The sequence below is a fragment of the Mirounga leonina genome, unplaced genomic scaffold, assembly GCF_011800145.1.
Source record: "Mirounga leonina isolate KUSES-001 unplaced genomic scaffold, KU_Mleo_1.0 Mir_173, whole genome shotgun sequence".
Classification (NCBI taxonomy): Eukaryota; Metazoa; Chordata; class Mammalia; order Carnivora; family Phocidae; genus Mirounga; species Mirounga leonina.
Window position 1 is genome coordinate 56,558,280 of NW_023270447.1, and position 14,690 is coordinate 56,572,969.

General features: G+C 34.1%; 1 protein-coding gene across 7 annotated transcripts in view; it reads left to right on the top strand.

Moving 5' to 3' along the window:
* Nucleotides 1–14,690, top strand: part of SPATA6 (spermatogenesis associated 6) — a 137,640-nt gene that overhangs the window by 112,008 nt on the left and 10,942 nt on the right. For 4 of the 7 annotated variants that reach the window (XM_035018604.1, XM_035018605.1, XM_035018607.1 and 1 more), the window contains one exon: nucleotides 13,706–13,797. The exons of 2 other annotated variants lie outside the window; for them this stretch is intronic. In XM_035018604.1, coding sequence (XP_034874495.1) covers nucleotides 13,706–13,797 — 92 coding nt within the window. Of the gene's footprint in view, nucleotides 1–8,135; nucleotides 8,375–13,705; nucleotides 13,798–14,690 lie in introns of those variants that run through there. One more of the 7 variants, XM_035018609.1, reaches the window with a different exon arrangement.

Genomic DNA, 14,690 nt, shown 5'->3' on the forward strand with positions numbered 1-14,690 from the left:
TATAATGCCCTTCTTTATCTCTTGTTACACTCTGTTTTAAAATCTAGTTTGTCTGATATAAGTATGGCTATTCCAGCTTTCTTTTGATATCCATTAGCATGATAGATGGTTCTTCCCCTCACTTTCAATCTGCAGGTGTCTTGAGGTCTAAAATGAATCTCTTGTAGACAGCATATTGATGGATCTTCTTTTTTTATCCATTCTGATACCCTCTGTCTTTTGATTGGAGCATTTAGTCCATTTACATTAAGAGTGATTATTGAAAGATATGAATTTAGTGTTATTATGTTACCTGTAGTGTTGGTGTTTCTGGTGATGTTCTCTGGTCCTTTCTAGTCTTTGTTGCTTTTGTTCTTTTTCCCCACTCACAGAGTCCCCCTTAATATTTCTACAGCGCTGGTTTAGTGATTATGAACTCCTTTAGTTTTTGTTTGTCTGGGAAACTCTTTCTCTCTCCTATTCTGAATGACAGCCTGGATGGATAAAGTATTCTTGGCTGCATATTTTTCCCATTCAGCACATTGAATATATCCTGCCACCCTCTTCTGGCCTGCCAGGTTGCTGTGGATAGATCTGCTGTGAACCTGATCTGTCTTCCCTTGTAGGTTAAGGGCTTTTTTCTCCCTTGCTGCTTTCAGGATTCTTTAGTTGCCTCTGTATTTTGTGAATTTGACAATGATATGCCTTGGCAATGGCCAGCTTTTGTTGAATTTAATGGGGGTTCTCTGTGATTCTTGGATTTTGATGCCTGTATCCTTCCCCAGATTAGGGAAGTTTTCAACTATAATTTGCTCAAATAAACCTTCTGCCCCTTTTCCTCTATTTTCATCTTCTGGGACTCCTATGATACGAATGTTTTTCCATTTTAATAAATCGCTGAGTTCCCTAAGTCTATCTTCATGATCCATTACCTTTGTTTTCATCTTCTTTTTAGCTTCTTTATTTTCCATAATTTATCTTCTGTATCACTGATTTGTTCCTCTGCTTTGTCCATCCTCATTTTTATGTCATCCATTGGGTTTGCATCTCAGTTATAGCATTTTTAATTTTGGCCTGACTAGATTTTAGTTCTTTTATCTCTATAGTAAGGGATTCTCTAGTGTCATCTATGCTTTTTTCAAGCCCAGTTAGTATCCTTATAATTCTTTTAAATTTGTTCTTTTACTATTGGGGTAAAAGATGGCTACCAGTGATTTTTTGCCTACTAGTATTCTCACGCCTGTGTAGTTTCTTCCCACCACGCGTGAATAGTGCTGATCTGTGCAAACAATAGACTATTGAAGAAATAACAGTGTATGACTTCTGAGGCTAGATCAAAAAGACATTAAAGCTTCTTTCTTGTTCTCTCATAAGAACATTTACTCTTGGGAAGACAAATGGTCAGGCCATGAAGATATAGGTAATATATTTTCCATCTGTTTTGTGAGCATGACTTTTCTGGCATGCTTTCATTGAGAGCTCCTTACTTGGTCTTTTTTTTTCCCCTCTTAAAACTTTTTATGAAATTTAACCCATTTATGATTACTTTATAAAATATCTTTTCCTAATCTTTTAAAAAGGCACATAGGATTTAGATTAATTTTTCTAAATGTGTAGTTTGAGAGCTCTTTTTTCTGTCTTCATCATTTGTTCCAAAAGTATGGCAGCTTAGTTTCTGACATTTCCTGGCTTGCTTTTTCTACCCAATTTTTATGTAGAAATTTTCTTTCCTTTGTTTTTACTTCCCTGTTCAATTTGTATTCTTTTTCCAGATGTTTATACTCAGTGTAAAGTTTTATCTTGGAAGATGACTTTGGCGTGTTAGTTTTGAGAGTTAATGGGTCCCAGACTGCTCTAGCTCCTTCAGAATTTATTGTAAATCCTTTGTATTCATTACTATGAGAGTGGGAAAACCTATTCTGGCTTCACTTTCTGAATTGGCCCACCAACCTTTTGAGTGAATACTCTCTTTTGTTACTTTGAAGTTATTTGGTTTATCAGATGCTTCAATGTTTTCCTCTGATTTGTCCTCCACAGATGGTGTTACCATCTCATGTACCTACTGGGGGTTTACAAATGTCTCCTGATATTTTGGAGTTCATGGGAATATCTTGTCACTTAATTTTCTTGCAGATGTTTCCCATGGATTTTTTAATACTGCTATTCTAGGTAATTAAAAAAGTTATTTCAGTATAATTTAATTCAATCCTAAGTTCTACAGCACAGTGAGTTTTTAAAAAGTGAACCCCTGGGTAAACAGCATCCAGGTCAGAGACATGAGATTACCAGCACCCCAGAAATGCCTCTGGTGCCTCTTTTCAGTCACTACACAACCTACATTCTAATATCTAACAACATATAGACTAGTTTTATGTGTTTTTGAACATTTCATAAATGGAATCATATGGTATTTATCCTTTTGTATTTAGTTTCTTTTGCTGATCATTATGTTTGTGACATGCATGTGCTTCATTTTTATTATTATATGCTGGGAATCAGCAAGCTACAGTCCACAAATTCCAGACTTTTAAATTTTAAATAAAGTTTTATTGGAACATGAATAGACCCATTTGTTTATATATTATATATGACTGTTCTCAAGTTACAATAGCAGAGATGAGCAGTTGTAACAAAGAGCACATAATTTGCAAAGCTGAACATATATACTATTTGGCCCTTGAAAGAATAGTTTGCCAACCTTTGCTTTATAGTATTCCAATAAGAATAGCAAAATTTATCAGTTAATTCTTTTTATTTGGGACTAATACTAATAGTACTGCTATCATTATTATATATGTTCTTTGATGAACATATATAAGTATTCCTGTTGGCTATATACCTAAAATGGAGTTGCTGGGTCATAAGGAAGGAATGTAGAATATACTGCCGAAGAGTTTTTTCAAAGTGTTCCAGTATCAGTGGTTGAGAGTTCTAGTTTTCTATGTCCTTGCTAACACACTGTATTTTCTGGGTTTTATTTCCCCATTATAGGTATTCCAGAGAGTATGAATTGATAATGCATTATGGTTTTGCTTTGCATATTCTGAAACTGTGTTGTTGGATGCATACAGATTTAAATTGTGGGGTTGTTGTTTTTTTTTTTCTGATTAATTGACCTGTTTGTCATTGTGAAATGTCTTTACCTCTAGGAAAGCTTCTTGCCTTCAAATATAGTTTGTCTGATATTATTATAGGCATATCAACTTTCTTTTGGTTGATGTTGATCGGTACTTTTCATTCTTTTACTCTTACCCCTTCTGTGTCCTTACATTTAAGATGTGTGTCTTATGTAGTTGGGTTTTGTATTATTCAGTATTTACCTTTATTTAGTGTAATCATTTAATTACTGATATTGTTGGGTTTATACCATCTATTTTTTTATCTGATAGATCTATTCATGTTTGTTTTTTAAATCTCCTGCATATCTCCTTTAACAAGGTATTTTTATTCCCTCTCCTCCCTCTTTTAACTCATAGGGTATGTATTTGCTTATTATTCTTTTAATGTTGCCCTATAAAATATATGTATCCTCTATTACAATCTAATACAATTTTTTTCTTTACTAGTTTTTTGATAATGCTAGAATTTTAGAACACTTATACTCCTTTTAAACGCCTTTCTTTTTTAAAGTTATTGTCATACATTTTAATTCTGTATGTATTTTGGATTCCACAATGCATTGATACTATTATTTTGTATAATAATATTTATTTATATTTGCCTACATATTTTGTATAGTAATATTTATATTTGCCTACATATTCATCTTTTTTGGTGCTTTTTAGTTTTGAATTCTCTTTTTATTTTGGATCATTTCCCATTTGCCTGAAGAATTCCCCTTAGTGTTTTTTTGTACAGTCTGCTTTTGGAAATTTTTCTCATTTTTATTTACTTATTTTTTTATTACTTACATGTTTATTTGTGTATCCACTAAATCTGTGAAGACTTTTTCCTCACTGGATATAGATGTATATGTTGACAGATGTTTTTCTTCCTATACTTTAAAAATATCATTTTGTTATCTTATGACTTCCATTATTTCCTTGATAAGCCTATTGTCAGTCTTAACCCTTTCTGCTTGTATGTCTTTTATCTCTGGCTTCTTTTAGTATTTTCTCTTGTCCTTAGTTTTGAAAGATTTGGTTTTATTTATTATTATTAACCCTGCCCAGAGTTTCTTGAATCTGTGAATTCATTACTTAAATTAGTTTGGGGAATTCCAGCCCTTTATTTCTTCAAATATGCTATATGACCTTACCTTTATTCCTTACTTCTTGGGTGTCCAATTACATCTATTAGACCTTTTGATTATCTCCCACAGTTTCTTGCACTTCTTTCTTTCTTTATCATTCTACTTTCTCTTTTATTAGCATTTCCTATGAACCTATATTCTACTTCACTGATCTTGTCTTCTACTGTTTCCAATATACTGTTAAACCCATCTATTAAGTTCTTTATTTCTATTTATGTTTAGATATAAAATGTCTCTTTGATTAGTTCTTATAAATGCCAATGTTTCTGGAAAATCTTAACCTTTATGTGTATTTTGTCCAACTTTTCATCTGTTTTCTTGAACATATTGATCATAGTTAGTATAAAGTGCTTATCTCCTAATTCTGACACCTGGGTTGCACTTGTGATCTGCTTCCTTTGTCTTTTTTACTCTTGTGTACTGTCCTGACTGTACTGCCTTGACTGTACTACTTATTTCATAATTAAATTCTAGACATTATTTCTAAAAGAGCTTTAGATCTTTCCAGATGATGAGAGGGTTCCCTCTTTCCTCTATTAGGCAAGTAGCATCAAATCTTTCACCTTTTAACCTTGATTCAAAAGAGACCAAACTAATTTGAGGCTATATTGATGTTTTAGTAAATCTCAGTTTATCCTTAATCAGACTTTCATTAAATCTCACTTCAGCTGTCTTTTTTTGGTAATTAGCCTCCAGTGCTTTCAAGCCAGAGTTTTTTGGGTCTTTGTCTTCTCAGTACCAAGAAACTGAGGCCATTTCTCTCCTACTTCTCAGAGAGTTTAGGTTTAGTTCCTTACATTTCCATACCAGGAACCTTCAGAAAATATTCATATATTTGAGTCCCCCTCTCATCTCTGTTTTTATGACATCAGCTCTGCATAATCATCAAAATGTCTGCTGGTTTCTCTGTCTGCCAGCACCAGCTCTACAACCAGTTCTAGCTGCTCCCAGAAATCAGGTACCCTCAGGTAAATGTGATTGCAACCAGTCAAGTATCAATTCACTACATTTCAAGGCTTTCAGCTGTCACCTGCTTTGTTACCAAAGTCTTTTTTTCCTGACAGATGTTTGTCTTTTAATTACCATCTAATTATATGGCATGGATCTTTTGCTTTTCAGTCATTTTTTGGATTAATTTGCCCCCCAACCTGGCATAGCTTCAGAATTTGGTAAATATTGTGACAAGACACTTTTATGTGTTTGAGGCTCTTCTAGCTCTCAGTTTTACTTCTCGAATGTGGTGTGATTCACAAAAAATTCTGCTGGGTACTCCCTCCCCAGAAATAGCCTTTGCCTGAGCCAAGACCAGATATTTTAGCCTAGCTAGTCCCAGATTGTCAAGTCTTTCCAGTTTAAAAACAGTTACAGGTCCTTAAGTGTCAATATTATCTCCAGGGTTTTTGCCTCTTGTGTTTTGAGGGCCTCTAGCTCTAGTAGATATTTATCTCTTAAGTACCATGAAATGTAGGAACATTCGGATACTTTTGGGTTATCTCTATACTCTGTAGTCCCATGCAGCTCCATAAATCAATAAAGGTCATAACTGAGAAACTGGTTGTACATCTTAGGCCTCATAATATTCCAGTTACATTACTCCACTCTTTTACAACCATCAAAAACTTTGTTGGTTTATCTGGGTCGCAGCAATGACCTTTGTTCTAATAGAAGCTCTGGTTCTTAGCCTGTGCTCAGGATATGCAAACGCTTTGAGGAAAAATGGTGGTGCAGATCATCAGTCCACCTTTGAAAGTTTCTCTCCTCTGAAATGTTAGTATCACTGGTGTTCATTTTTTTTTCATCTTTCTAATAGCTTAAAATATATAAATTTATATTTGTTTCTGGCTTTTCTAGTTTTCAACAGGAGTATTGGTCTGCCATGAATTATTCCATCTAACCCCAAAACAATTTCTGCATGTTTTTATGAGGGGATTTGTGCCTTTAAATATTATTTGTTTTTTATTGCTACCATAACAAATTACCACAAGCTTAGTAGATCAAATTGATTATCTTACATTTCTATAGACCTGCCATGGCTCTCACTGGGCTAAAATCAAGGTGTCAGCAGAGCTGTTTTCTTTACAGAGTTTCCAGGGAAGGATCAATTCCCTTGCCTTTTCCAGCTCCTGGTGACCATCCACGTTCCTTGGCATGTGGCCGCTTTCCTCCATTTGCAAAGGCAGCAGCGTTGCATCTCCTTGACCCTTATTCTTTTTTAAAAAGATTTATTTTTTTGAGACAGAGAGAAAAAGAGACTCCTCAAGCAGACTCCCCCCTGAGTGAGGACCCCTATATGGGGCTCGATCTCATGATCCATGAGATCACGACCTGAGCCGAAACCAAGAGTTGAATGCTCAACCAACTGAACCGCCCAGGTGCCCCTTGATCCTAATTCTTAATCACATCTCCCTCTGTCTGACCACAGCCATGAAAGTTTTTCTGTTTTTAAGAACTCATTTGATTAAATTGGGCCCAGACAGATAATCCAAGGTAATTCTCCCTTGTCAAGATCCTTAACCTTAGTCAAATCTGCAAAATTCCCTACTGCTATGTAAGGTAACATATTCATTGGTTCTGAGAATCAAGGCTTGGACATTTTTGGGCACCCTTATTCTGCCTACCACATGCTGTCACTAACATCTTCCTAGAATCCCCTTCTCTGGCAATTTTTAAGATTTTTTTCATTGTTATTTCTTTTCAGCACTTTAATATTGTACACTTAGCTGTGATTTTCTCTTATTTTTATCCAGTTTGGCCTTTGTAGTACTTCTCAAAAAGCACATGTTAGACTTGTTCCCTTTGTACCATATGCCTCTTAAGGTCTTTTAATTCCTGGACATTTTCTGATGGGTATGTTTTATATTATGAATATATTCCAATCTGTGACATACATGTTTGTTTTTTTAATAAGAGTCCTTTTGTGAATAGAAGTTCTTAATTTAATTTAGCCCAATTTTCCTCTCCTTTTGGTTGGTGTTTTAGTTAGTGCTTTCTTTACATCCATATAGGAAAACTTCAGTTAACCATGATTCTGAAGCTATTCCCCCATTAAAAAAATATTTTATCATGTTGCCTTTCACATTAGATCTACAATGCATGTGGATTTGATTTGTATGTATAATGTGAGACTTGGATGAAGGTTTATTTTTTTCCCCTATGTTTATGATCCATCATCTTTTTTTCAAATGGCCATTCTTTTCCTTACTCTGTTTACTCTGATTCTGTTCTTTTCCATTGGGACTGTATATATGTGAGTCTCTTTCTGGATTTTCTTCTGTTTCTTTGGCTTCTTCATTTTGTACTAAATCATACTTTCTCAATTGCTGTAGGTTTATATTAACTCTTGATATCTAATGGCAGAGGTTCTTCAGCTTTGTTCTTGCTTGCAGATTGCTATGGTTATTCTTTGTTCTTTGAATTTTCATCTGCATTCCAAAACCAGCTTGTCTGTTTTAAAAAAACATGCTATGATTTTGACTGAGATTACATTAAATCTGTGCTTTAACTAGGGGAGAACTGACATCTTACCAATATTGAGTCTTACAATCCATGAAAATGGTGTCTTTTAAAATCAATTTAGATATTTAATTTCTCCCAATTATGTCATAATTATCATAGTTGCATTTCTTTCAGTAGATTTATTCCTAGATGTTGGATATTTTAATGCTATTATAAATTGTATATTTTAAAATTGTATCTTCTATTTGGTTTTAGTATAATGGCTGTAATAGATTTTTGTATAATGACCTTGTATCCAGTGACTTTACATTCACAAATTAATGTTAATATATGGTAGTTCTTTCGTGTTTGTATGTATAATATAATCTGTAAAGAATGACAGTTTTATTTCTCCCTCTTTAATCTTTATGCCTTTTATTTCTTTTTATTGCCTTATTGCACTATGTAGGGTTTCCAAAGCAATATGAAATGGATGTGGTGATAGAGGGCATCCTGTTTTGTTTGCCATCCAAAGAAGGAAGCTTTTTATAATTCAACATTAAGTATGATGTGTGCTATACATTTTTTGTAGGTATTCTTTGCCAGATTACAGAAATGCCTTCTATTCTTTTTCCTGATTTTTTTAAATTTTTATTGTAAGTGTATGAATTTTATGACATTAAGATGATTAAATGCTTTTTCTCTTTATTTTAATGTGGTAAATTGCTTATTTGATTATCCAAATGTTAACCCATGCTTGCATGCTTGGAACAAAACTCTTGGTCATTTATATATTTATATATATATATATATTTATACACACACACTACACACACACACACATACTCTACTGGTTTTGATTTGCTAATATTTTACCTAGGATTTTTATATCTAAGTTAGTGATAGTGATTGGTCTGTAAGTTTCCTTTCTTTTAATGTCTTCCTTAAGTTTTGGCTGGCCTCACAAAAATGATTTGAGAGGGGTGCCTGGGTGGCTCAGTTAGTTAACCATCCCACTCTTGTTTTCGGCTCAAGTCATGCTCTTATGGGTCATGAGATGGAGCCCCGCGTCTGGCTCCCTGCTTGGCGGGGAGTCTACTTGAAGAGTCTCTCCTGCTGCCCCTCCTGCCACTTGATCGCTCACACTCTCTCTCACTCTCAAATAAATAAGTTTTTTAAAAAAATGATTTGAGCACTGGGTGTTATACTCAACTGATGAATTATTGAACTCTACATCTGAAAATAATGATGTGTACTATATGTTGATTAATTGAATTTAAATTATAAAAAAAAAGATTTGGAAAATATTCCCAATCATTCTGTGGAAGAGTTTGTGTAAGATTATTTATTTCTTAAATGTTTTTAAATAAGCCCATCTTTGTAGGAGAATTTTTGATAAAGATTTAATTTGCTAATTTTATTTCACTGCAGCCCAGATAACATACTTTGTATGATTTCAGTCCTTTTAAATTTATTGAAACTCATTTTATGGTTTAATGTATGGTCTCTGCTGAAAAATTTGTCATGTATACTTGAGAAGAATGTATATTCTGCTATTGTCTAGAGTGTGTTCTGTAGATGTTAGATCTAGTTCATTTATAGTGTTGTTCAAGTCTTCCATTTCCTTGTTGATCCATTGTTGGAAGTGAAGTACTGAAATCTCCAACTAATTTATTGTATGAGTTTTTCATTCTCATATTGTGTGAGTCAGGATTCTCCAAGGAAACAGAAGCAAAAGAACGTGTGTATGTATGTGTGTGTATTTATATACATATACACATATATGGAGAGAGAGAAATTTTAAAGAGCTGGCTCATGCAATTCTGGAAGCTTGGTAAGTCCAAAATCTGATGAGGTAGGCTGGATACTCAGGGGAGAGTTGTAGTTCAAATCCAAAAGCAGTCTACTGGCAGAATTCCTTCTTCCTTGGGGGAGGTCAACCTTTGGTCCCTTAAGGCCTTCAACTGACTGGATGAGGCATGCCCACATTATGAAAGTCAGTCTCTTTTACTCAAAGTCCATTCATGTAAATGTTAATCTCATCCATAAAAACCTTATGGAAATGGCCAGAATAATGTCCAACCAAGTATCTAGGCACCATGGCTGAGCCAAGCTGACATATATAATTAACCATCACATGTACTTTTTCACACTCTGCCTCTAGCAATTTGTCAAAGTTACCATTTAAGTATTCTTTAAGTGGTCTTCCCTTCAGACTTTATTATTCTCTATTACACTTATAATATAAACCAGGTTATAAAATTAGAAAAACCTCAGGGTGCCTCGGTGGCTCAGTTGGTTAAGTCTTGGACTCTTGGTTTCAGCTCAGGTCATGATCTCACAGTCGTGAGATAGAGCCCCGCATGGAGCTCCACACTCAGGACAGAGTCTGCTTCAGATTCTCTCTTCCTCTCCCTCCCACTCACTCACTCTCCCTCTCAAATAAAGAAAGAAAGAAAGAATTAGAAAAACCTCAATTCAAAGTTAGTCCTTCAGCTTCTTTTCCTTTTGTCTTTAAGCAAGCAAGTCTACCTAAATTTTCTCTATGTTATGAATTAAGAAATTAAAGCCATTAAGGCTAACTGATTGTCCAGGGTGATAATGCATATTAGAACTAATGATCAAATTCTATTTGAATTCTTATCTTGCACACAATTCACTATAAATAATGTATTGAATTTGATAGCAATAAAATACACCTTATGGGTATTTTAACTATATATGAGAATTTCATGTGTTTGAGAATGACAGGTGTATATTTTATTTAAACACTATGTAATTAGTGAGATTGCTGCCTTTTAGTTCTGGATATGTTTTAGACTAACCACTTTTGTCCCTAAATTTTTCAGTTTGCAAGCATGAGTAGATACCTCTTATTTCTTTGTCCCAGGGGTAGTCTAAGTAAGATGTCAATCACATGCAAAAGGTATAGTGATCATTGATGAAAGGAATCTTTTTTTTAAAAAAAGATTTATTTATCTGCCAGAGAGAGAGAGAGAGAGGGAGAGTACAAGCAGGGGAAGTGGCAGGCAGAGGGAGAAGCAGGCTCCTTGCTAAGGAAGGAGCCTGATGTGGGACTCAATCCCAGGACCCTGAGATCATGACCTGAGCTGAAGGCAGATGCTTAACCATCTGAGCCACCCAGGCGCCCCGATGAAAGGAATCTTAAGAGAACATTTAACTTAGTGCCAGTTTCAGGGAAGGAAATCCCACAGCTTCTTTTAATAATGTTTATTAATGACTTCTGCTGAAAGAAAAATGTTTCTTCGTGGAAATCCTGAGAAAGTTTCTTCTGGACTATATTATTTCGGAACACCCTCATAAAAAAAACAAGTAGATATTAGCTGAAAAATAGATACAGCTGAAAGTTTGAGCCTAATTTTCATATAGGAGAGTAATCTAATGGCTTGGGATGGAGGTTTTGATTTCATTTGCATTGTAGGAGGCAGTATAATGTAAATCAAGTTAGATCTGAGTTTCAATTCCAGCTCTACCACTTAATAATGTATGACTTTGGCCAAGTTATTTAATTTTTTGGATTTCAGTACCTCCTATTTCATAAGGTTATTAAATGCTTAAATGATACCCATGTAAAGAGGACCTAACACAGTCCTAGATACCTTACAGGAACTCAGCAAATATTGGTGTCATCCATTTTTTCTGTATTTACATGTTGGCAAATGGGAATGTTGGTAAGGAATAAGAGGGGAATCATTTTTCCTTGCCCCAGGAATGTATTTCCTGGCACTAATGAGAATGATACATCTCTTTAAATGCTTGTTTTACTGATAGTTAATAGCTTATAATAACGTGTGATTTTTTTTTTTTGCCTCTTTGCTTTTATATAATTTGACCTTTAAAAGAAAGACTATAACAGGACTCCTACAAGAGATATGTATATGTATTGAATATATATAAAATGTCACAAAATATAGTCTTAACTTTGTGTTTCTTGGGGCAGAATTCCCTTTCATGAACTTCTTGATCTAGATGTGTATCAATGCTCTGCATGAACAGTTTCAGTAATTGTGGTCTTACTTCCTCTAAAGGCAGTCATTCTGATTTTAGAATGCTCCATTAATTAGAACATTCTTCCCTATTTTGTCCTTTACTCTGTATCCTAATAATTCTGCCCTTGCTCCTTTTTATTACCTGTAGAACTTCATAGAATAAACAACTTTGTTCCGCAGGTATACGGGAACCATATCTTGGTCATTTTTTTATCTCATAGGATAGTAAGTACCCAACTCAAAATAGGGATTTATTTAATAAGGTTCAGATTTTTTAAGGTACTTTTATATATTTTTTCATATGTAAACTTTAAAATTTAGTCAATGCTTTTTATTACTGTTGGTCAAAAATTAATTTTTTCAACTGTATTGACAAAAATTAAACAAGGAATATTGATTTATGCTTATGTGTGATATCACTTATATAATCCAGAAGTGAATAGCTTTTTCCAAGGAAAGAATTAAAAATTAGATATTATTTACATCTCTTTCTTTTTTTTTTTTTTAAGATTTTATTTATTTATTTGAGAGAGAGAGAATGAGAGACAGAGAGCATGAGAGGGAGGAGGGTCAGAGGGAGAAACAGACTCCCTGCCGAGCAGGGAGCCCGATGCGGGACTCGATGCGGGACTCGATCCCGGGACTCCAGGATCATGACCTGAGCCGAAGGCAGTCGCTTAACCAACTGAGCCACCCAGGCGCCCCTTACATCTCTTTCATTCAGCGCTTCTTGTAGCATAATCTTTCTGAAGGTTGAAAAAATATTAGATTTTTTAAAATTTCTTACACTTTATTTTGTAGTGTCTTTTGCACTCATTACAGACAATTACATTTTCTGTAATGTTAATGCTCTACTTCACTGACTCATCAGACTGGACAAAAATAACCAACATCCAGCTATATGATATTTAACAAGATCTAAAACCTAATAATAAGGAAAGATGGAAAATAGAAGGATAAATGCCATCCAAATACTAACTAAGAAAGCTATTGTAGTTATAGTAACAGTAAATCAAAAAAAGTTAAGGGAAAAAAAAGCATTAATAGAAATAAATGGAGTTACTTCATAATTTAAAGGGTTCAGTTTCACCTAGAAGCTATAACAATTCTAAATAAATATTCACATTTTCTGTGATTTTTAGACTTGCTCTATATTTTATTGCTTCCATTTTTTTAACTGAATGCTCTCTTCCCAATTTCATGCCATCAGCAAATTTTTTTAGAAACCTTTTTCTTCATAATCTTTGTTCAGCAGATTTCTCACATAAAGTAAATGACTCCCTTATTAATACTAATCCTTATAGCAATCTGTTTGTGCTTACTAGCCTCTTTTGTTATCTAGTTGTCTTTATGTCTTTTCCTGTCCCACTAAGGGACAAGGGTTTTGGCTAGTAGTTGTGAAAGATATTTGATACTAAATTATACAGAATTACCATACATAAGAACATAGTTGCAGTGGATGATATAGTTTGCAATCTATCTCTTTAGAATTCTATTTCTTATGTCCTGGAATGTGTCTTTTAGAAGTTAAGAACAGGCTGCCCATAAGAGGAGTAGCCATGTATTTTGATACCAACTACCTTGCCTTTCATTTTTGTTTCTTGTGGCTTATTGTTGCATTTTAGCTTATGAATAATAGGTACATGTTAGAATGCTTACATTTGCATAAGTTTCCCAGGTACTTATTCTTCAGAGTGCAGGAACAATCTTTTAGGAGTTCACATAACAATGTGTAAGGTATTACTATATATCTTACTACATATCATACAGTAACCATTCCTGTTCATTTATTGATGCAGGAAACATCTACCAGGTGTCTCGTCTTTGATAAGCCTTATTAGAAAAATATAATAAAACTATATTTTATTGAACAGAATAATGAATTCTCACCTACTCTTTTTTTCTTTCCTAAGAAATCCAAGCATTTAATTCATTTCTTATAATGGGGGAGAGGGAGGACATTTCCCAAAGAAACAGAGGCATCATTTTAATTATAAAATGAATTAATGGAAATCTTTAAATTTTTCAGGATGAGAGAGACCCAGAGAAAGAAGATGAACTGGAACTGAAAAGAGGTCTTTTATACAGAGACTCTGCCTATGACAGTGACCCAGAGTATAGGTATGAGCTAGATTAATGCAGCGTGTTGAGATCTTTCTCACAGCTGGCATAAATGTAACCTGCTTTTTAATCTGCTGGATTTGTGGGAAATTTAGACTCAAATTAATAATTAGTTATTAATAGGTTTTATTTTTAACTATATAAAATCCTATTAAAATACTTCAATGATTGCATTACTGCAACTTTTCAATGAAAACAAATATAGTCAATTAATTACTTAAGATTTATAGTGTATTTGGCTGTCCTGCCAATCCACATATCCAGGGCTTATTTTCAGGCATATTTATTCTCATTCAAACAACAGTTTCCATAATTTTAGACCATGAGTAAGCTTTTTTTTAATAACATAAGAAAAACTGTTCTTCTAGCCTAACATTTCATAAATGTTAGTAATAACAAAATTTTTGCAAGATTATGCTAGCAAATGTCATGAAGATTTTTAAAAGGTCTATGTCAGTTGCCATAGAATGTGGTATTAAAAGTAATATAAATTGTGAGTTTATGTAACTTACGGTTCTCTGAATTCTTTGGTGCTTATTACTACATGGCTTCCACCTTCCTGGGTTTCCTGAAAAACAAGTATAAGAAAAAAGCTCCAGATAATGGAATATGTTTTATTGCTAACTTGAGTTTTAGACTGAATTTTCTGATCTTTACCTGATAAGTTAGGCTAGATACTCTATGAACATGTGAGGACTTCTTTTGTCCCTTACACAGAGTATAAATGTGAACTCCTTTCCCAAAGCTACTGCTTCCCAACCAACAGGCAACCTGGGCCTCTCATCAAGGGAAGTAGCATATTACAGGTGAGTTTGAAGAAGCAATCCAAACAGGAAAAAGGAGATCCAGGAAAGTCCACACCCTGAAGAAGAAGACTTTTTACCTTTATTATT